Source organism: Lepus europaeus, chromosome X, assembly GCF_033115175.1.
Source record: "Lepus europaeus isolate LE1 chromosome X, mLepTim1.pri, whole genome shotgun sequence".
In the NCBI taxonomy this organism is placed as follows: domain Eukaryota; kingdom Metazoa; phylum Chordata; class Mammalia; order Lagomorpha; family Leporidae; genus Lepus; species Lepus europaeus.
In genome coordinates this window covers 43,496,334-43,517,229 of record NC_084850.1, presented here as the reverse complement: position 1 = coordinate 43,517,229, position 20,896 = coordinate 43,496,334, and the positions used below count along the sequence as shown (strand labels likewise).

At 44.4% G+C, this 20,896-nt stretch overlaps 2 protein-coding genes across 2 annotated transcripts; both read left to right on the top strand.

Moving 5' to 3' along the window:
- Positions 1 to 3,956: 3,956 nt before the first annotated feature.
- Positions 3,957 to 4,722, top strand: LOC133753234 (high mobility group protein B2-like). The gene has a single exon (XM_062183691.1). The coding sequence runs from the start codon at positions 3,960 to 3,962 to the stop codon at positions 4,584 to 4,586; it is 627 nt and encodes a 208-aa protein (XP_062039675.1). The 5' UTR covers positions 3,957 to 3,959; the 3' UTR covers positions 4,587 to 4,722.
- Positions 4,723 to 12,048: 7,326 nt separating this feature from the next.
- TCEAL6 (transcription elongation factor A like 6) lies at positions 12,049 to 12,618 on the top strand. Its single transcript, XM_062184271.1, has one exon. The coding sequence runs from the start codon at positions 12,049 to 12,051 to the stop codon at positions 12,613 to 12,615; it is 567 nt and encodes a 188-aa protein (XP_062040255.1). The 3' UTR covers positions 12,616 to 12,618.
- Positions 12,619 to 20,896: the final 8,278 nt, after the last annotated feature.

The window sequence follows — 20,896 nt, the reverse complement described above, 5'->3', positions numbered from 1 at the left end:
AATGTGTTGTACTATGTGAATTAATGGTAAAACTAGTACTCAAACAGTGCTTTATACTTTGTGTATCTATGTGTGTGCAAACTGTTGAAATCTTAATTAGTATATATTAAGTTGATCTTCCACATATAAAGATAATTGAAAATGAATCTTAATGAAGAATGGGATGGGAGAGGGAGTAGGAGATGGGATGGTGTGTGGGTGGGAGGGTGAGCATGGGGGAGGGGGAACTGCGATAATCCAAAAGTTTTACTTTCAAAATTTATATTTATTAAATAAAAGTTAAAAAAAAGAAACAAAGGGAACATCAAAAAAAGCAACAACTAAAATGGTAGGAAATGTTACAGTAACTTTCTTGCCCTTGTCTCACTCACTCCCTAGCATAATCAAGAGGAAGTCACCCAATCTCTGGTGTTCCTCCCTCAGGATGGAAGGAAGAGAATGAAACTTGTCTGCAAAGCTCTAGCTTATCTACCTCAGGGGCTGTCTAAAGCAGGGGTAGGGAACATCGGCTGCTGGCTGGATAAAGCCAGGGAAATCATGTGGTCTGGCCTTGCCAAGGCAACAGCAAGAGGGACTCAAAATTCAATAAATCTAGAGCAGGCTAATTTGTAAGTTGATCACATTGTATGGCCAGAAAATGATGTTATAAATATCCAAATGGCCCTTGGCAGAGAAAAGGCTCCCCATCCCCTGGAGAATGGGTATCTGTCTCATCTGACTCAGAGCACTGAGGGGGAGGGGGACATAATTTGAGTAGCAGGCTGGAAGCCACTTAAAGCAGTGGCAGGCCTCCTGGTGCATGAAAGCTGCAGGGTGATTACAAAAAGTGCCTAGGGGCCAGAGATTATGGGCATAAGATAGACAACGGAAGCTTGGAAATGAATCAAGTATAAAACCATTAGGAAAAGTAAGAAAAAAATTAAAGTATCCATTTATATGGGGGAATTTGGTGAGAGAGAGGGGATCACACACAGGCCCTAAGGAAGACACCTTCCCAGAAAAGGCCATAGATGACTTGAGCCTTCATGCTGAACGCATTTCCCTGGACTGAACCAATCTCAAAGACTGAAAAAAGTGACTGTTTTCTCAAATGCCCAGGTCCCAACGAAATGTTACAAGGTATGCAAATAAACAGGAACAAAAGAACAAAAAATAATCCCCCCTCCCAAACAAAAACCTAAAAGAAATACAGGCTTTGAGCTTACTTGAGTTTAAAACACTTTTAGGGGGCCGGCACTGTGGCCTAGTGGGTAAAGCCGCTGCCTGTAGTGCCGGCATCCCATATGGACACCGGTTTGAGTCCTGGCTGCTCCACTTCCAATCCATCTCTCTGCTATGGCCTGGGAAAGCAGAGGAAGATGGCCTGTGACAGGGTGGCTTTAAGTTTAAGGTTTTCCCACAGGGCATAGCTTGCCCAGATAGTTGTAGGTTATCTTGCTTGGTTGCTTCGGAGCAGGGATTGTTCCTTCGAGAGAAACAAATTATAGATATCAGTCTGCTCATCTGGCTATAGCCAGCACATTTCTGGCTCCTGTAATTCTGCTTGCTTGATAATGGTCAAGGCCATCAAAATGTAGTTTCTGCCTTTAAACCCCCCCACCGCTGCAACTCGGGGCTGTCTTCTCCAGAATTGCTCTGTGAGAGGGCAGTCGCCAGCTGGCTGATTTGACCTCAAAAGTCTTACTATGTTTGTATTCTGTGCACCCCAAAACAGGCTCAAGAGCTTGGGCCCCTGCCACTGTGTGGAAGATCAGGATGGAGTTCTGAGATCCTGGGATCAGCCTGGCTCAGCCCCAGCCATTGTGGCCATTTGGGTGGCCACCTGGTGGATGGAAAATCAAGCTCGCTCGCTCTCTCTCTCTCTCTCTCTCTCCCTCTCTCTGTCACCCTCTCTCTGTCACCCTCTTTCTGTCACTAGCTTGCTATTTCCAATGAATGAGTGAAATAAATAAATAAAATGTTTTGTAAATTATAGTTCTTTTAAAATATTTGAGTCTGTGAAACAAAAAGAATAAAAATTAAGATAAGTAAACAGAGCCTAAGGGACTAATGGAACACCATGAAGTGAATCATATATATATATATATAGTGGGCATCCCAGAAGGGCAGTAAGAGAGGAAGAGGGAACTAGTAGAAGAAATAATGACCACAGTTGTCCAAAATTTGAGGAAAGACATCTAAATATAAAAAGAAGCTCAATGAATTTTCAGTAGCATAATTCCAAAGATAATCACACTGAGATACACTATAATCAAACTAACAAAATTAAAGGCAGAGAGAAAATTTAAAGTAACAAAACAAACTCATATTAACATGTACAAGGGATCCTTAATAGCATTATCAGTAGATATTTCAGCTAAAACCTCAAAGGTCAGAGGTAGTGGGGTGAAATACTTACAGTGTAGAAAATTTTTTTAAAAACTTTCAGCTAAAAAAAAATTCCTTCCAAAATGAGGGAAAGCAGAAAGTATGGCACAGCAGGTTAAGCTGCTGCCTGGGACATCCACTTCCCATATTGGAGTGCTGAGTTGATTCCTGGCTGCTCCACATCCACTTCAGGTTCCTATTAATGCTCGTGGGAAGGCAGTAGAGGATGGTCGAAGAGCTTGGGTCCCTTCCACCCATGTGAGGCACCTGGATGGCATAACTGGCTCCTGGTTTTGGCTTGGCCCAGCCTTCTCCATTGCACCATTTGGGGCGTGAACCAACAGATGGAAGAGTCTCTCTCTCTCTCTCTCTCTCTCTCTCTCCTTTTTAAGTTGAAGAAAATAAATAAGTAAATATTTTGAAATGAGGGAAAAATTAAGACATTCACAAGTAAACAAGAACTGAGGGAGTTCATTATCACAAGAAATCCTAAAGGGAGCCCTTTGAGTGGAATTGAAAGGATGATAGTCAACAGCTGTAAGCCATACAAAAGTATAAAACTCTACAGTAAAAGCAAATATATGGAAAAATATGGAAACCTGCATTACCACAATTTGGCTCATAACTCTGTTTTCAAGTTTTATTATTTTATAAGATAAAAAGACAAAAGGACAAAAGTAAATGTAAATATATTCTAATGGATACACAATATAAAAAATGCAATTGTGACATAAAATACAAAAAGTGGGGTTGAAGCTGAAAGGAACAGAGTTTTGCACAACACTAAAATTAATTTATTAGTTTAAAATAGGTTGTTATAACTATTGGAAGTTTTACTTACCACCTCATGGTAACCACCGAGAAATATCAAGGGCATGTATTCAAAAAGAAATGAGAAGTAAATCAAAACATGGCACTACAAAAAATCAACTGAGGGGCCAGCTCTGTGACCTAGTGATCTAACCCTCTGCCTGAGGCTCCAGCATCCCGTATGGGTGCCGATTCATGTCCAGGCTGCTCCTCTTCCAATCCAGCTCTCTGCTATGGCCTGGGAAAGCAGTAGAAGATGGCCCAAGTCCTTGGGCCCCTGCACCCACGTGGGAGACCTGGAAGAAGCTCCTGGCTCCTGGCTTCAGGCTGGCCCAGCTGGCCATTTTGGCCATTTGTGGAGTGAACCAACTTCTCTGTCCGTAACTCTACCTCTCAAATAAATAAAATAAAAGCTTTTTTAAAAAAAAACGACTGAATATAAAGACAGGCAGTAAGACAGGAAATGAGGGATCAAAAAAATCTGCTAGAAATGCAGAAAACAGTCCCTCACTACTATTGTTATTTATTTTCAATGTAAATGAACTAAACTCTCCAATAAAAGACATAAATTGGCAGACTGCATTAAACACACAGAAAAAAACAAAACTGGACCTAACTATATGCTGTATACAACAAACTATATTTGAATCTAAGGACATGCTTTGAAAGGGAAAGGATGGAGTTCACGCAGGAGCTGAGGGAAGGAAGCAACGCTGTCGGATCCGGCCGCCCTGTGGGAGTCTGAGGAAAAACTCGCACCAGGTGGCCACCGTTCTGTCGTCATGAGTAAAGAAGACCCCAACAAGCCGAGGGGCAAAATGTCCTCCTATGCCTTCTTCGTGCAGACGGGCCGGGAACAGCACAAGAAGAAACACCCAGACTCTTTGGTCAATTTCGCGGAATTCTCCAAGAAATGCTTGAAGAGATGGAAGACCATGTCTGCAAAGGAGAAGTCCAAGTTTGAAGAAACGGCACAAAGTGATAAAGCTCATTATGACAGGGAGATGAAAAAATACGTGCCTCCCAAAGGGGATAAGAAAGGAAAGAAAAAGGACCCCAATGCTCCTAAAAAACCACCATCTGCCTTCTTTCTGTTTTGCTCTGAACATCGCCCAAAGATCAAAAGTGAACACCCTGGCCTGTCCATTGGGGACACTGCAAAAAAAATCGGTGAGATGTGGTCTGAACAGTCAGCCAAAGATAAACAACCATATGAACAGAAAGCAGCTAAGCTAAAGGAGAAATATGAAAAGGACATTTCTGCATACCGTGCCAAGGGCAAAAGTGAAGCAGGAAAGAAGGGCCCTGGTAGGCCTACAGGCTCAAAGAAGAAGAATGAACCTGAAGATGAGGAGGAAGAAGAGGAAGAAGAGGAAGAGGAGGAGGAAGAGGATGAAGATGAAGAATAAATGGCTATCCTGGAATGATGTGTGTGGAGTGTGCGTGTGTGCTCAGGCAGTTGTTTTGCTAAGAATGTGAATTCAAGTGCAGCTCAATATTAGCTTCAGTATAAAAAAAACTGTACAGATTTTTGTATAGCTGATAAGATTCTTTGCAGAGAAAACACTTTTTTTTAAAATACAGGTTGTAGCTTTTTGAGGGGCTACTACATACAGTAAGATTTTAAAGCTGCTGATGTTGAATGTTCCTAAATATTTAATGGTTTCTTTAATTTCTTGACTTGTGTATGGTAGCACAGCAAAGTTGTAGGAATTAGTATCATTAGTAAATTTGGTTTTTTTTTTTTTTTAGGATGTTGCATTCTGGTTTTTTTTTTTTAATTTTTGTAATAAAATTATGTACATTAAAAAAAGAAAGCGAAAAGATGGAAAAAGATATTCCAGTGTTCATGGATTGGAAAGCATAACATTGTTAAGATGAAAATGTTACCCAAAGACAACCTCTATTAAAATCACAATGGCACTCTTGGCAACTAAAATTCTAAGGAGTCTAAAAGGACCCCAAATATTCAAAATAATCTGAAAAATCAATAACAAAGTTGGCAGATTTACACTTCTTGGTACCAAACTTACTTCAAAGCTATGCTAATCAACAAAATATGACTCTGGCATAAATACTGACATACAAAGTCAAGACAATAGAATAGAGAACCCAGAAATAAATTCTCATATGAAGTGTTAAGTATTTTCAACAAGGTTTCCAAGACTATTAGTAGGAGAAAAGAGAGTATTTTCAGCAAATGGGACTGGGAAAACTGATAAACAGAACAACAAAGGTAGACATTTACCTTACACCATATACAAAATTAATCAGAATGTATCAAAAACTTGAACATAGGAGCTAAAAGTATAAAACTTGTAGAAGAAAATACAGGAAAAAAAAATCTTCATGACATTGGATTTGGGAATGATTCCTTGGATAAGACACTAAAATCACAAGCAACAAAAGAAAAAATCAAACTGGACTACATCAGAGTTTCATACTGATGTGTGTTGGGGCAGGCATTTGGCACATCTTAATCAAAGATGCCACTTGGGATGCCACATCCGGTATCTGAGTGCTTGGGTTGGAGTCTTAGCTCTACTTCTGATTTCTGCTTCCTGTTAATGAAAACCCTGGGAGGCAGAAGGTGACAGTTCAAGTATGTGAATCCCTGACAACCATGTGAGAGACCCAGAATGAATCCCAGGCTCGTTGCTTCTGTCTGGCTCTTCCCTGGCTATTGAAGGCATTTGAGGAGTGAACTAGCAGATGGAAAATCTCTGTCTGCTTTTCAGACATTAAATAAATAAATAAATCTTTTGTGTACCAAGGGACACAATCAACAGTCAGAGAATGTAAATGTAAATCATATATCTTATGAGGAATTAATATTCAAAATATATTGAAAACTCCTACAACTCCAACAAAAAAATTTAAAATGGCAAAGGACTTGAATAGAAATTTCTCAAAAAGAGATATATAAATGTCCAATAAATATGTGAAAAGTTGTTCAACATCATGAACCACCAAAAGGCATACATGTCCAAATCCCTGGAGCATATGGTTGCTACCTTTTACTCAATAAAGAGACCTTGAAAATGTGATTAAGTGCAGGATTTTGAGATGAGAAGATTAATCTGGATTATCTCAGTGGGTCCTTAATGCAATCACATGAATTCTTATAAGAGAAAAACAGGAAAATTTGACATTGAAGTGACAGAAAGCGATATGATGATGGAAGCAGAGATATATTTGAAGATACCAAGCTGCTGGAGGAATGGGACAAAACCAAGGAACCCAATGGATTCAGCTTTAGACGTCACAAAAAGCAAGAAAATGGATTATCTCCTAAAGCCTCCAAAGGCAGTATAGTCCTTTTGACTCAGTTATAGCCCTATGAAATTATTTCAAATTTTAAATCTCCAGTATTGTAAGAGAATAAATTTCTGCTGGTTTAATCCACTAAATTAGTGACAATTGTTACAGTACCATAAAGAATTAATATAAATAGTACACATGTACATTTGTCTGTAACTATTCCTTCTGTTTGATTTAAAAGAGAACTCCATAAACCAATAACCATAACATAATGTTTGTGGACTAAAAACACAATTTTTTAATATTACAAAGAAAGGAGAGAATGGAGGCATAAAAGAGCAAATATTTTGTATTTCATTGATTTCAAATTAGAATAGATAGGAACTAGATTGTCTTAAGATATTAATTTTAGTTCCCAGGGCAACCACTAAGAAAGAAATTTTAAAAATATATTGTAAAAGAAACAAGAGAATTTAGATTTTTTAAAAACTTTTATTTAACGAATATAAATTTCCAAAGTACAGCTTATGGGTTACAATGGCCTCCCCCCTATAACTTCCCCCCCACCCGCAACCCTCCCCTTTCCCGTTCCCTCTCCCCTTCCATTCACATCAAGATTCATTTTCAATTCTCTTTATATACAGAAGATCAGTTCAGTATATATTAAGCAAAGATTTCAACAGTTTGCCCCCACCTAGCAACACAAAGTGAAAAAATACTGTTGGAGTACTAGTTTTAGCATTAAATAACAGTGTACAGCACATTAAAGACAGAGATCCTACATGATATTTTTTAAAAATTAATTAATTTTCTATGCAACTTCCAATTTAACACCAGGTTTTTTTTTTCATTTTCAATTATCTTTATATACAGAAGATCAATTCAGTATATACTAAGTAAAGATTTCCTCAGTTTGCACCCACACAGAAACACAAAGTGTAAAAATACTGTTTTAGTACTAGTTATAGCATCACTTCACATTAGACAACACATTAAGGACAGATCCCACATGAGATGTAAGTACACAGTGACTCCTGTTGCTGACTTAACAATTTGACACTCTTGTTTATGGCATCAGTAATCTCCCTAGGCTCTAGTCATGAGTTGCCAAGGCTATGGAAGCCTTTAGGGTTCGCCGACTTTGATCTTATTCTGATAGGGTCATAGTCAAAGTGGAAGTTCTCTCCTCCCTTCAGAGAAAGGTACCTCCTTCTTTGATGGCCCCGTTCTTTCCACTGGGATCTCACTTGCAGAGATCTTTCATTTAGGTCTTCTTTTTTTTTTCCCCAGGATGTCTTGGCTTTCCATGCCTACAATACTCTCATGGGCTCTTCAGCCAGATCCGAATGCCTTAAGGGCTGATTCTGAGGCCAGAGTGCTGTTTAGGGCATCTGCCATTCTATGAGTCTGCTGTGTATCCCGCTTCCTTTGGATCGTTCTCTCCCTTTTTGATTCTATCAGTTAGTATTTGCAGACACTAGTCTTGTTTGTGTGATCCCTTTGACTCTTAGACCTATCAGAGTCATCAATTGTGAACTGAAATTGATCACTTGGACTAGTGAGATGGCATTGGTACATACCACCTTGATGGGATTGTATTGGAATCCCCTGGCACATTTCTACTCCACCATTTGGGGCAAGTCCAATTGAGCATGTCCCAAATTGTACATCTCCTCCCTCTCTTTTTCCCACTCTTATATTTAACAGGGATCACTTTTCAATTAAAATTTAAACACCTAAGAATAATTGTGTGTTAATTACAGAGTTCAACCACTAGTACTAGAACAACAACAACAACAACAAAATACTAAAAAGGATAAAGTATTACATTGTACATCAAGAGTCAAGACAAGAGCTGATCAGTTCATTGTTTCTTATAGTGTCCATTTCACTTCAACAAGTTTCCCCTTTGGTGCTCAGTTAGTTGTCACCGATGAGGGAAAACAAATGATATTTGTCTCTTTGGGACTGGCAAGAATTAAGATTTTTTTACATATACACAGAGACAGCAGGAGATAGAGAGAGATCTTCCATCCATGCTGGTTCACTCCTCAAAGAGCCACAACAGCTGGGGCTGGGCCAAGTGGAATTCAGGAGCCTGGAACTCTATCCGGGTCTCCCACATGGGTGTCAGAGACTCAAGTACTTAGGCTATCTTCCACTGCATCCCGGGGTGCATTAGCAGGGAGCTGGATCAGAAGTGGAGCAGCCAGGACTCAAACAGGTGCTCATATGGGTTGCTGGTGTCACAGGCAGCAGCTTAACCCACTGCACTACAATGCCAGCTCCAAGTATATCTTTCTAAAAAAATTAGAATAGTGGATAAGTAGAGGAACAAAAAGACAGATCGCATACAGAAAGCTAATAGCAGAATGGGAAATGTAAACCCTACCTTATCCATGATTTCAATATATATCAATTGAATAAACACTCCCTTTCAAAAGGCAGATATAAGCAGAATAAAAAAAAAAAAGATTGACCCAATCCAACATTACAAGAATGCTTTATAACAAGGCAATTCATCAGGATATATAGTTATAAACATACACGAATATAACAATTTAGTCCAAATTACATAAAGAAAATTGATAAACTATACATCAAGCCATAATAAAATTCCATATATTATGGAACTTCAAAAAGTTCATAGAGAAATGGAATCAAAAGATAAATTTATTTTGGTGCAAACATTTTAAAATTTTTGGATACTTTTTTCATAATTTTCCATGAGCTTTGGAAGACCCCCTCATATGCATGCATTTCAAAATATGTTGCACTGAAAACAAAATTATTTAATTCCACTTTCCATGAATTTTTTGAAGTACTCTAGTACACTTAAAATGATTGAAATTATACAAATACTATTCTCTGATAATATTGGAATTATGTAATTATTATAGATCATTATTATGAATTATTGATAATCAACTACATAAGAAACTCTGGGCATCCTAGAAATACAGGGAAATTTTCAAAATATATGAAATAAAACAATACATTCCCATGTAGCCAGAAGAAATAATACAAGAAATTTAAAAATACTTTGTAAAACACAATATATCAAAACATAGGGGCCGGCATTGTGACACAGCAGGTTAAACTGCAGCTTGCAAGACTGGCAGATATCTTATCCCAGATTAGAGTGTCGATTTGAGTCCTGGCTGCTCTGCTTCTGATCCAACTCCCTGCTAGTGCACCTGGTAAGGCAGCCCTGGAAGACGATTCTAAGTACTTGGGCCCCTGTACCCGCGTGAGAGATGCAGATGGAGTTCTAGGCTCTTAGGTTCAGCTTGGCCCTGGCTGTTGCTGTAATTTGGGGAGTGATTCAGCAAAAGAATGATCTCCCCCCCCCCCCGTCATTTTGTCTTTCAAATAAATAAATAAGAAAGTAAGCAAATAAATCTTTTTAAAAAAACTTATGAGTTGGGGCCAGGGCTGTGGCGTAGTGGGAAAAAGCCACAGCCTGCAGCGCCAGCATCCTATATGGACAACGATTGGAGTCCCAGCGGCTCCACTTCTGATCCAGCTCTCTACTATGGCCTGGGAAAGCAGTAGAAGATGGCCCAAGTCCTTGGGCCCTGCACGCGTGTAGGAGACCCAGAAAAAGCTCCTGGCACCCGGCTTTGGATCAGCGCAACCTCAAACGTTGTGGTGAATTGGTTCACTCCCCAATTGGCCACAACGGCCAGAGCTGCATTGATCTGCAGCCAGGAGCCAGGAGCTTCTTCCGGGTCTCCCACGAGGGTGCAGGTGCTTTCCTAGGCTATAGCAGAGAGCTGGATCAGAATAAGAGCAGCTGGGACTCGAACTGGCGCCCATATGGGATGCTGGCGCTGCAGGCTGGGGCTTTACCCGCTACGCCACAGTGCTGGCCCCAGAGGCTAAGTTTTGAGTGTGGAGAGACTAAGGAAAACAAAGAAGGAAGTTGTTGCAATCAGTTTTGGGTACAGGGACATTGAAGCAGCGGAACCCAAGAGACAATGAGCACAGGAGGACTGCTACAGACGAGGGAATAGCGAGTACACGTACATTTGGGAGTCATCAGTGTTTAGAGAAATGAATGACATCACGCAAGGACAGAGAACCTGTAGATTGAGAAGAGAGAAGCACAGGGAACAGCACCACTCACGGTGGCAGCTCAGCTTCGTGGCCAAGCTCTAGAGTCAGGGAGAGCTGGTCTTGTAAGTTGGAAGTGGGACTCGGGAGCTGAGCCTCTTGGCAAAGTCAGTTACCCTCTGGGATGAGCAGTCACACTTAGAAGTAACGGGCTTTCTTCAGGAATGCTGTGGGAGGGTGCTGTGAGACGCACTACGTAAAGCACCTGGGGTCAGGAAGACTCTTCATTCTCTTACTCTAGGTAATGCCACACCCCGTTTGCCCTTTGTCATATTCCTCCTCATTCACGAAGAGCACCTTCGTGGTCCCTTGAGGCTGGGGAGGGGGGGGGGTAAGTTGGGGCGGGGCGGTGGGCCGAACTCCTGTGACGCGGCTCTCATGTGACCAGTAGGGTGCAGACGTGGGCAACAGCCCCCGCGCCCACCCTATGCTGGGGTCCAGGTGCTTGTCCTGTCCCGGCGCCCGCGCAGAAGCGGCTCCCTGAGCGGCCCGGGCGGCGGGCGAGCGGCGCAAGGCCCGGGAGGCGCAGGCCTGGCCCGCGTGCCCGCAGGTCAGTGTGGGGGCGGCCGCCGGCGCGCACCGGGACGGGGATGGAGGTGACGGCAGCGGGAGCCCTGGCTGCGGAGGCGCGGGGGCAGGGGGAGGAGGGCGCCCTGGCCCAGACCCGGGCGGGGGCCCGGCCGCGCGGGCAGCCGCCCTCTCGACCCCCTCTGCTGAGAGCGGGCTGGGGAGGGGGCGCCCCGCAGTGCGACAGCGGAACGCGGGCACCCCGGCCACAGCCCCCCGCAGCCTCTGCGCCTCTGACGACGCACGGACCTCGGCGAGGAGGGCGCGGAGGGGCAGGCTGCTTCCCGCGGAGGGGGCGCGGGCGCCGCACGCAGCCGGCCGGGCATCCCGGCGTGCTGCCCGAGGCCCGAAGAGACATGGCGGCCGGGGTGCGGGGGAAGCAGGGGAGGGGGGCGTGGGCTGAGGAGGCCCGGAGCGTGCCCAGGACCGAGGTCCTGCGAGTCCGCGGAGCGCGCAGTCCCCGCCCCTGTGCCCTGCCTGTCCGCAGGTCTGCGCGTCGCCGGTGGCCAGCGCCCCGGGAGGCCTGAGACCAGGAGCAGCTGCCCGGAATCCCTGCAGGTCAGCGGCAGGGGGAGGCTCGGGCGGGGACCCCGCAGGGGCGCGGGCGCGCAGGCCACGGCCTGGGCCGAAGGCGGGCCCGCCGCCCCTGTGCCCTCCTCCCCACCGCGCGGGCGCCCTGCCCCGCCGAGCCGCTGTGGAGCAGGTGGCAGCGCCTGCCACTGCGTGGTTGGCTCAGGCGTGCGGGGCGAGGGGTGTGCAGGCGGCGCACCGGGAGGCCCGGCCAGGCGAGGGGCCCCCTCCCAGGGCGCGGGATGAAGTCGGATGCGCACCTGCCTCTGTGCCCACGTCCTGAGTCTCCCCCGTGTCCTCTCTGTCTCCTCCCCTCCGCCCCTACCCCCAGCACAGGACAAGGAGGGGCATCGCAACATGGAAACAGCCCGCAATAGGAACGAGGGACAGGTGGACAGCGAGGGACAGCCGGGAGATGAAGTGGAGCCCGAAGACGAAGAGAAGTCCGACGAGGAAGGAAAGTGGCCTGCGGAGGAGCCTGGCGGGGGCCGGGGCCAGCTGGCGGAGGCGGGCGGGCCGGGCGCAGAGGGGCGAGCGGCCGAGGCGGCCAAGCCCCCCGCCGAGGGTCCGCCCGCAGCCCCCGCGCCGCCGGAGAGCGAGCCGCGCGCCGCCGAGAAGCGCCCGGCCGAAGACTACGTGCCCCGGAAAGCCAAAAGGAAAACGGACCGGGGCACGGACGACTCCCCCCGGGACTCGCACGAGGACTTCCAGGACCGGCACCTGGGCAGCGAGGAGACGCTGCGGGAGTGCGCCGACGCGGCCAGGGCTCAGGAGGAGCTGAGGAAGAAGCAGAAGACGGGCGGTTTCCACTGGATGCAGAGAGAGGCTCAGGATCCGTTCGCCCCGAGGGGCCAGCGGGGCGTCAGGGGGGTCCGGGGCGGCGGGAGGGGCCAGAGGGGCTTCCACGACATCCCGTACCTGTGACCCTGGGCCTTGCGCTCTGCGCCCGGAGTGTTGCCGGCCCCGCTGTCCCTGCGCGAAGTCGCCAGGCCCTGGGCTTCAACCTTAAGCTGATCACTTTGCTTTAGGTGTCGCGCGCCCGACCAGCAGCCTTTCGACCCACCCACAGCGCTCTGTCTTTCGGTAGAGGATTAACGCCCCTGCGCATGTACCTTGTAAAATAACAATAAAAACGTTTGCAGAACCGCGCACGTGGTGCCCGCCCATTGTTCCGGCGCACTTTCTGTCAGTGTTTGCATACAACAGCTGTGCACGGGGAAAACTTGGAAAGTGTGCACGCGCACAAGCAGGCGGTCCGTCTTCCTGAATGGTGGCTGAGACTGGGTCTTAGCTGCTCAGAAATGAGCCGGCTCACCTGCTGGTTAGGCCCCTCCATGGCAGCCATTGTTCCGCTGGGGGGCCGTTCCTGGGTCCCCCCTGGCGAACCAGGTCAGTGAGCACCGCTGCCCCTTCTCCTGGGGCCTCGCCCATCCTCCGCCTCCTCCGTGTGTGATTCCCTTGCTTTCCTTTGCTTACCCAGCTCCGCTTTTTCCTAAGGATGTGGGTTATGTTTGTCACAAGAATTAGGAAAACTAAAGCCAGAAAAACAATGTACGATAAGCAATTAAACTGTTCATTGAGCTTGTGAGTGCCATGAAGACACTTAAAATCCCTGTGGTCAGAGCATCCAAGGATAAGTAAAATTCCCATTACCTCTGGGACTCATAGCTAGAGCATCAGCCAGGCTTGTGACAGATCTCTTATTAAGGGTAAGTCTTGTCATCCATGAAACACAGATAGTACTTTCTCACAGGACTGCCCGGTGGATTGGACAAGGTACTGAGTGCGTGGGCTGTGTTGTAACCTGGCCCTCACCAGACAGCTGCAGATAGAATGGCTTCTACACTACCATGCATTAGCAGGATCCTTGAGGGAGGGCTGAGGGAGGTCTCATCTGTGCCACAGAACCAGACCAGGCAGCTGAGAGGTAGGTGCTACTCTATTCTGGGTGCTTCCAAGTCTATAGGAAACTGTGCCCTTGTCCCTGGGCTCTTCACACTTTACTGAAAGAGGCCTCAAGCTGCCAAAGCCCTGTTGATTTTTCTGGAGTCATTGGTGAGCCAATGTCCACCCACCCTTGACCCCTTTAGAAGTGGAGAAACCCTCTCCTCACGTTAATCACCAGTTACCCATGGATAACTAACTCCCTGGTACTACTTAAGCCCCAATGAATACCTTTTGATTCTTCCTCAGCAAAACACCCGCATATGTGTATTTTGTTAATTTGTGTGCTTTCACATTCATAAATATTTTCCTCAGTAAATTCAGGTATTGCAGGCTAGGTCATGAAAGAATGCCTACTATGATGGAGACTGTGGTGTTCTCACAGGTTAATATCCTGTTTGAAGAGTCTCTCTCCTACCTTGAGTTCACTCCCAGGAGGTTATCATCAGACTCCACCTTAGAAGCTCAGCAGAAGCTTCAGAATATTTGAATTTTAAAGCCTCACAGTGAATCCATTGTATTCTGTGGGTTGGTACCACCTGAGAGCTAATTAAAAATGCAGAATCCCAGCTGCTGCATCAAACCCACTACTTTTTAAACCAAGATCCCGAGCTAATTCCAATGCACACTGAAGTTTAAGAAGTACGTAGACGGACTGATGGTGTGGCTCAGCGGGTTATGCTGCAGCCTGCAGCATCAGCATCCCATATGGGCCCCAGTTCGAGTCCTGGCTGCTCCACTTCCGATCCAGCTCTCTGCTATGGCCTGGGAAAGCAGTAGAAAATGGCCCAAGTCTCTGGACCCCTGCACCCAATGGGAGACCACAAAGAACATCCTGACTCTTGGCTTTGGCCTGACACTGCCCTCGTCATTACTGCCATTTGGGGAGTGAACTAGCAGATGGAAGATCTTTCTGTCTACCCTTCTCTCTCTCTCTAACTCTACCTTTCAAATAAATAAGTCTTAAAAGATACTTATAATTTAAAAAGAAGTACATAGATAATCTTTTCAGGCTGCTTACTCTCACCTTCATGTGAAATATGTGCCCAAAATTGTGTATGTATATATATATATATATATATATATATATACACACACACACACACACACATATATAACACACATCACTGATGATTAACTTAGACTGATATTTGTCAAGCTGTGCTTGTCCCTCCCCCATGCAAAATAGAACTTGAAATCTTAATTCAATGTGTCAAGGTCTGTAATTTTTTTAATGAAATAAGACAGAATAGAGTCAAATAGAGACGAGTAAAAAGTAACAAATTGCCTCGCAAGTAGCTAGGATGAATATTTTGTGAAATTTGTGTTTCAGTTACGTATGTGTGCACTGAGTTGTGATGGAAAAATGCATTTCTTTTTTTAAAAATTTATTTTATTTATTTGAAAGAGTTACAGAGAGAGGTAGACACACACACACACACACAGAGAGAGAGAGAGGTCTTCCATCCACTGACAAGTGGTAGATACTTAATAAAAAGTGAGTCAGGAGCTCTTCCTCGAGTTCTCCAAGTTTAGTGCCTGTCTACAAAAAGAACCCTGGACAAGCAACTTAAATTGTCCAACAGGTTTTACTTACAATCACAAAATAGAGTCATTGGTTTTACATGTTGGACAGGGCCTGTTGTAATTTGCAGCCAATGCTGTTATTATTAAAGACTATGTACTTAGCAGCACCAAGGAGAGTTCCTAGGTTATAGAGGGTGGTACTTCTCAACCCCAGGAAGACAGGCTCTGCAAAGTGAAACCAAACAGCTCTAGAAGTTGTACTCTAAAAAGATCCAGTGGAGTATATGCCACAGGAGCAGAGCCTCACAAAAGAACAGAAGCATGCCTGCCAGGGTCGGGGACCAGATAGATGAACACATACTACAGACGATTTTGTTCCACTTTGCTTGGATTGGGGAGACAACATATATCATCGTGGGTTGTGCTTGGACTCCATTTGGTTTTGAGCGGTACCCAGAACAAGGAAAAGAAAAAGGTCTAGAGTAGGTCCAGACTGTAGTTTTCCTCTGATGCCTCAGTCTCATGACCCTGCAGATCCATTTGTATTATGTCTGTGTTAAAGAAGTTGCCTGAAATTTTAGAAAGCTCCAATAGTAGAATTAGAGTATCCATACCTAGAGCTTTGGAGAAAGACCATGCCCTCTTCTCTTGGCAACTAGTCTACGTTTGAGAAACTGCTGTTGGCTTGCTATCAGACTCTGGTAGAAGTTTAATACCCAACAATGAGGTATTAATTTTGGAGAAATCATTCACCCACTATAAACTTGTTTCTGGGGCAGCGTTTTGGAGTAGTGGGTTAAGCCATTGCCTGCAATGCCAGTATCCCATATGGGTACCAGCTTGAGTCCAGGCTGCTCCATTTCCAATCCAGCTTCCTATTAATGTGCCTTGGAAAGCAGAAAATGGTCCAAGTGTTTGGGCCTCTGCCACCCACATAGGAGACCCAAATGAAGTTCCAGGCTTTGGCCTGGTGCAGCCCCAATTGCTATAGCCATTTGAGAAGTAAACCAACAGTGGGAAGACCTATGTGTGTGTGTGTGTGTGTGTCTATGTCCTTCTCTCTCTCTCTCTCTCTCTCTCTCTCTCTCTCTCTGTAACTCTGCCTTTTAAGTAAATAAATAAATCTTTAAAATTTTTTTGAATAATAAAGGTTGATTTGGATACCAGCTTTCCACTATTAATTGCGATGGTGTTAAAATGCCAGGCCTAAGTAAGTCAAGAAGGGGCAAGTAAATTACATGTGCAGCTGACTCAGACTCCTTTGGTACTTACTCCTGATAAGTCATTCCCTCTCTCTCAACCTGCGTGTCATGCGTGGCCTTGTGGAGAGTTCTTCATACTCATTACAAAATCCCTTGCATCCCTTATCATATTTACAAAGTAATTACAAAATCCCTTGCATCCCTTATCATATAGCTCCTTCTAATCTTTAACGTGGAATAGAAAAAGATGGATAAAACAATAGCCCAGCTCGTGTATATATCTTGCTGATATGTTGATAGGTGCAAATTGATGGCTGCTACACTATGGGTTCATCCAGGGAAGAATAATGGGAAATAGAAATGATACCAGTAGCAGGATTTTGTATGGTTCATATGGCTGTCTATTTTGTTTAATAGCTATCATGAGTAGAAGTATGTATCTACCTGATGAGCAGTGTCTAAAAGACTGGATGGAAGGGATTTGGAGAGAATTAAATTGGAAAATTAATTCCTAAAATGTCTGAGGAATAGGTTTGCAGATGGCCACTCAAAAAGGGCACAGATAGTAAAGATATTTGTATTTCATGATACAATGGTTTACTATTGCATACTTAGCAATTTAACGAAACACACATTTATTTATTTATTAATATTTATTTGAGAAGTAGAGTTACAGACAGTGGGAGAGAGAGAGAGAGAGAGGTATTCCACCTGCTGGTTTACCCCCAAAATGGTCGCAGTGACTAGCGCTGGGCCAATCCAAAGCCAGGAGCCAGGAGCTTCTTCCAGGTTTCCCACATGGGTACAGGGGCCCAAGCAGTTGGGCCATCTTCTGCTGTTATCTCAAGCCATCAACAGAGAGCTGGATCAGAAGAGGAGCAGCAGGGATTCGAACAGGTGCCCATATGGGATGCTGGCACCACAAAGGGAGGCTACACCTATTACGCCACAGCACCAGCCCCCAAACACACATTGACTAGCTCATAGTTCTTGAGATCAGAAGTACGGCACGGCATAACTGTGTTCTCTGCTCAGGTCTCATAAGCCCGAGTTCTGATCTGGAGGCTGTAGTGGAAAATCTGCTTCCAAGATCATTCAAGTTGTTGTCAGAATTCAGTTCCTGTGCTCTCTATAGTTGTCTGGCTATAAGCCCAGCTGTTTTCAGCTCATATGGGCTGCTTGCATCCCTTATCATATAGCTCCTTCCAATCTTTAACGTGGAATAGCACATTGACTCCTCACGCTTCTAATCTCTGACTTGTCTGTCTCTGTTTAGACTCTTATTTAAAGGATGATGTAATTAGGCCATTAGGTCACCCAGATAATCATTCTAGGTGAAGACCAATTAATTTGAGATCCTAATTACACTTGCAAAATCTCTTCACAGCAATGCATAGATAAGTATTTTATAAGTTGAGGAAAGGTATGCATACACTATGGGCTGGTAATGTGGGAGAGCTTTCTTAGAATATTGCCTACAGTGGTCTGGCTTCTAGTCCCAAAATTGCATGTCCTTCTCAAATGCAAAACACATTTAACTCTTCCCATAATTCCCAAGAATCCCATTCCATTACAGCATAAACCCAAAAATCAAAATAGCATCACTTAAATACCCTCAACCAGATGTGGATGCAAATCTTGAACATAATCCAAGAAGCAGAGCCCCTGAAAACATTTCTCTGCACCTATGGATCTGAAATGGAGATAAATTCTCTGCCTGCAAAATTCCCAACATAGGATGATGAGAAAGACACAAGATAACAGTTATAAACAAAGATGGGTGAAATGGAAGAAAAAAAAAGGTCATTGGTCCCCAAAAACCTATTTTTATTAAGTGTTAGGGCCTGAGACCAATCCTTTGTGACTCTCAGGTTTATCCCTATTCTCTTGACTCTGTCCTTCGGACTTAGCTCTGAACTCTGAACTCTTGTTTCTACCCTCTGAGTAATCTTTTCTTTTCCATTACAGGTAGCTTATGTTCCCAGATGAAAAGGTTTATCAAATAATTTCCTAACAGAAGAATTTTGGAGCTCTGACATCTTTTCTTTTTTTGTAAAGATTTTATTTATTTATTTGCAAGTCAGAGTTACACAGAGAGAGGAGAGGCAGAGAGAGAGAGAGAGAGAGAGAGAGAGAGAGCTGTCTTCCATATGATGGTTCACTCCCCAATTGGCTGCAACGGCCAGAGCTGTGCTGATCCGAAGCCAGGAGCCAGGAGCTTCCTCTGGGTCTCCCATGTGGGTGCAGGAGCCCAAGAACTTGAGCCATCTTCTACTGCTTTCCCAGGCCCTAGCAGAGAGCTGGATTGGAAGTGGAGCAGCTGGGTCTTGAACCAGCACCCATATCGGATGCCAGCACTTCAGGCAGGGGCATTAACCCACTGCGCCACAGTGCTGGCCATGTCTGATATCTTTTCATTTTGTCTCTTTCATTAAATTGGCAATGTTTCTGATGATATAATTTTCCTAAGAATCTCATGAATCTTGCATAAATTGTCCTCGATTTTACTCCATTGAAGAAAATCCACACTCACAAATACTTTTGAGATCACCCCCCACCTCCACCCCCCGTTTTCAGCTCCTGGTGAAGTAGCTGAGTGTGTGGCTTCTCTTAGCTCCTAAAAGTTGTGCACATTCCTTGACACACAGTAGCTGCCATATTCAAGTCAGCAGTGATACGTTGAATCCTTGTGCCCCAAATATCTGACTTCTCTGTCTCTGACCTTTAGAGTCCCTAAGCATCCTAAAGACTAGATGGTTTGGTTGAGAGAAAATGTGAGTTATATTTTTAATCTCTTTTTCTAAAAAAGATTTATTTATTTATTTGAAAACTAGAGAGTTACACACAGAGAGGAGAGGCAGAGAGAGACACAGAAAGAGAAGGAGAGGCACAGAGAGAGAGAGAGAGAGAGAGAGAGAGAGGTATTCCATCTACTGGTTCACTCCCCAATTGGCCGCAACGGCCAGAGCTGCACCCATCTGAAGCCAGGAGCCAGGAGCTTTCTCTGTGTCTTTCCATGCGAGTGCAGGGGCCCAAGGAATTGAGCCATCTTCTACAGCTTTCCCAGGCCATAGCAGAGAGCTGGATCAGAAGTGGAGCAGCCAGGACTCGAACCGGCGCCTATATGGGATGCTGGCACTGCAGGTGGCGGCTTTACCCGTTATGCCACAGTGCTGGCCCCTATTTTTAATCTCTTGAAAATGAAAAATTAACTTTGTGTGACAGAGTACTATGACTTTCTTATCTTTCTGAGGTTTCAGAAAAGGAAAGCGCCAAGAACATACACGGGTAGCATAGTATAGGAATTTCCAAAATCATTAAATCCTAGTTGCATTTTTGTTTAAGACACATTCCCTCAATTTATCATTTTGCTATAAACAGCAAGAAGAAAGCAGGCCAAGCCTCAAAACTTTGCTTGAAAATCTCCTCAGCTAAATGTCCAAGTCCATAGCTTACAAGTTTTTCTTTCCATGTAACAATAGGAGATAATTTTTTAAATCTTTATGCACTACATATGTAAGGATCTCCTTTCCTGCCATGCCCAATAACATGCTTCTCACATCCTTATGGCCCCTCATAAGCAGGCTATTTAAGGCACTTTTTACTTACAGTTGGACAAGGTAATCACGCTCCTGCCAATTATCCAAGCCTCTGCCCAATTCCTGTTTCCCAAGCCACTCTGACAGTTCTCAGGTGTTTGATACTTTCAGTACCAAAATCTGTACTGATATTCTGTTACTATATAAGAAATCAATTCAAATATCATAGTGTGAATCAATGAGCACTTATTACCCGACAGTTCTGTGGGTCAAAACTTTGACACAGCATGGCAGTATTTTCTTTTCAGGGCATTACAAGACTAGCATCAAATTATCAGCTAAACTGAGTTCATACTGGAAATCTTAAAGGGAAATGTACTATCAAGTTCATTCCTGTTGGTAGAATTCAGTTCCTTGTACCATGGGTTTGAGGTCCCCAATTAGGATAGAAGGAGATCACCTTAATTCGATTTGGGATTGATTTTATTTAAAGCTGGGCTTTTGATCTTGTGAGGGTAACTTTATTTTCCATTCACCTTTATTCCTAGAGCATAGCAAACTCAAGGCTGTATGTACTAGGACTTCTTCTTTAGAAACTGAGCTTCAATTTCTGTGCCCCAGCCTCTTGAGGCTCTTGAAAGCTCTACTCACTTCCCAGACTAATTTCCCCACCTTACCTATCAAAACGTGCCTCAAGGCAAAGAGTTGTATCACTTTTGCAGGCTTCTTTTCCTCTTGCAGATTTTGGTCAGATACATCTCCGCAGCCTGGTTACATTGCCAATGTCTTCAAGCAACTTGTTTTTGTCCAGCTTTTCTAGTAGTCCCTCACAGGAAGGTTTGCTATGAAAAGCTAATCTACCATTACTGAAAGCTTAACTTTTTTGGCTTCCTAATTATTAAGAATTTTTTTTGCCATAATAGATGCCCCCTGATGATTGTTTAAGTGAGAAACAAATGTCTTGGCCCTCTGCCCATCCTGTAAGCAGCCCAT

What these genes read in the sequence shown, in the direction of transcription:
- LOC133753234 (XM_062183691.1), top strand. Translation starts at nt 3,960, where the DNA reads ATGAGTAAAGAAGACCCCAACAAGCCGAGGGGCAAAATGTCCTCCTAT.
- TCEAL6 (XM_062184271.1), top strand. Translation starts at nt 12,049, where the DNA reads ATGGAAACAGCCCGCAATAGGAACGAGGGACAGGTGGACAGCGAGGGA.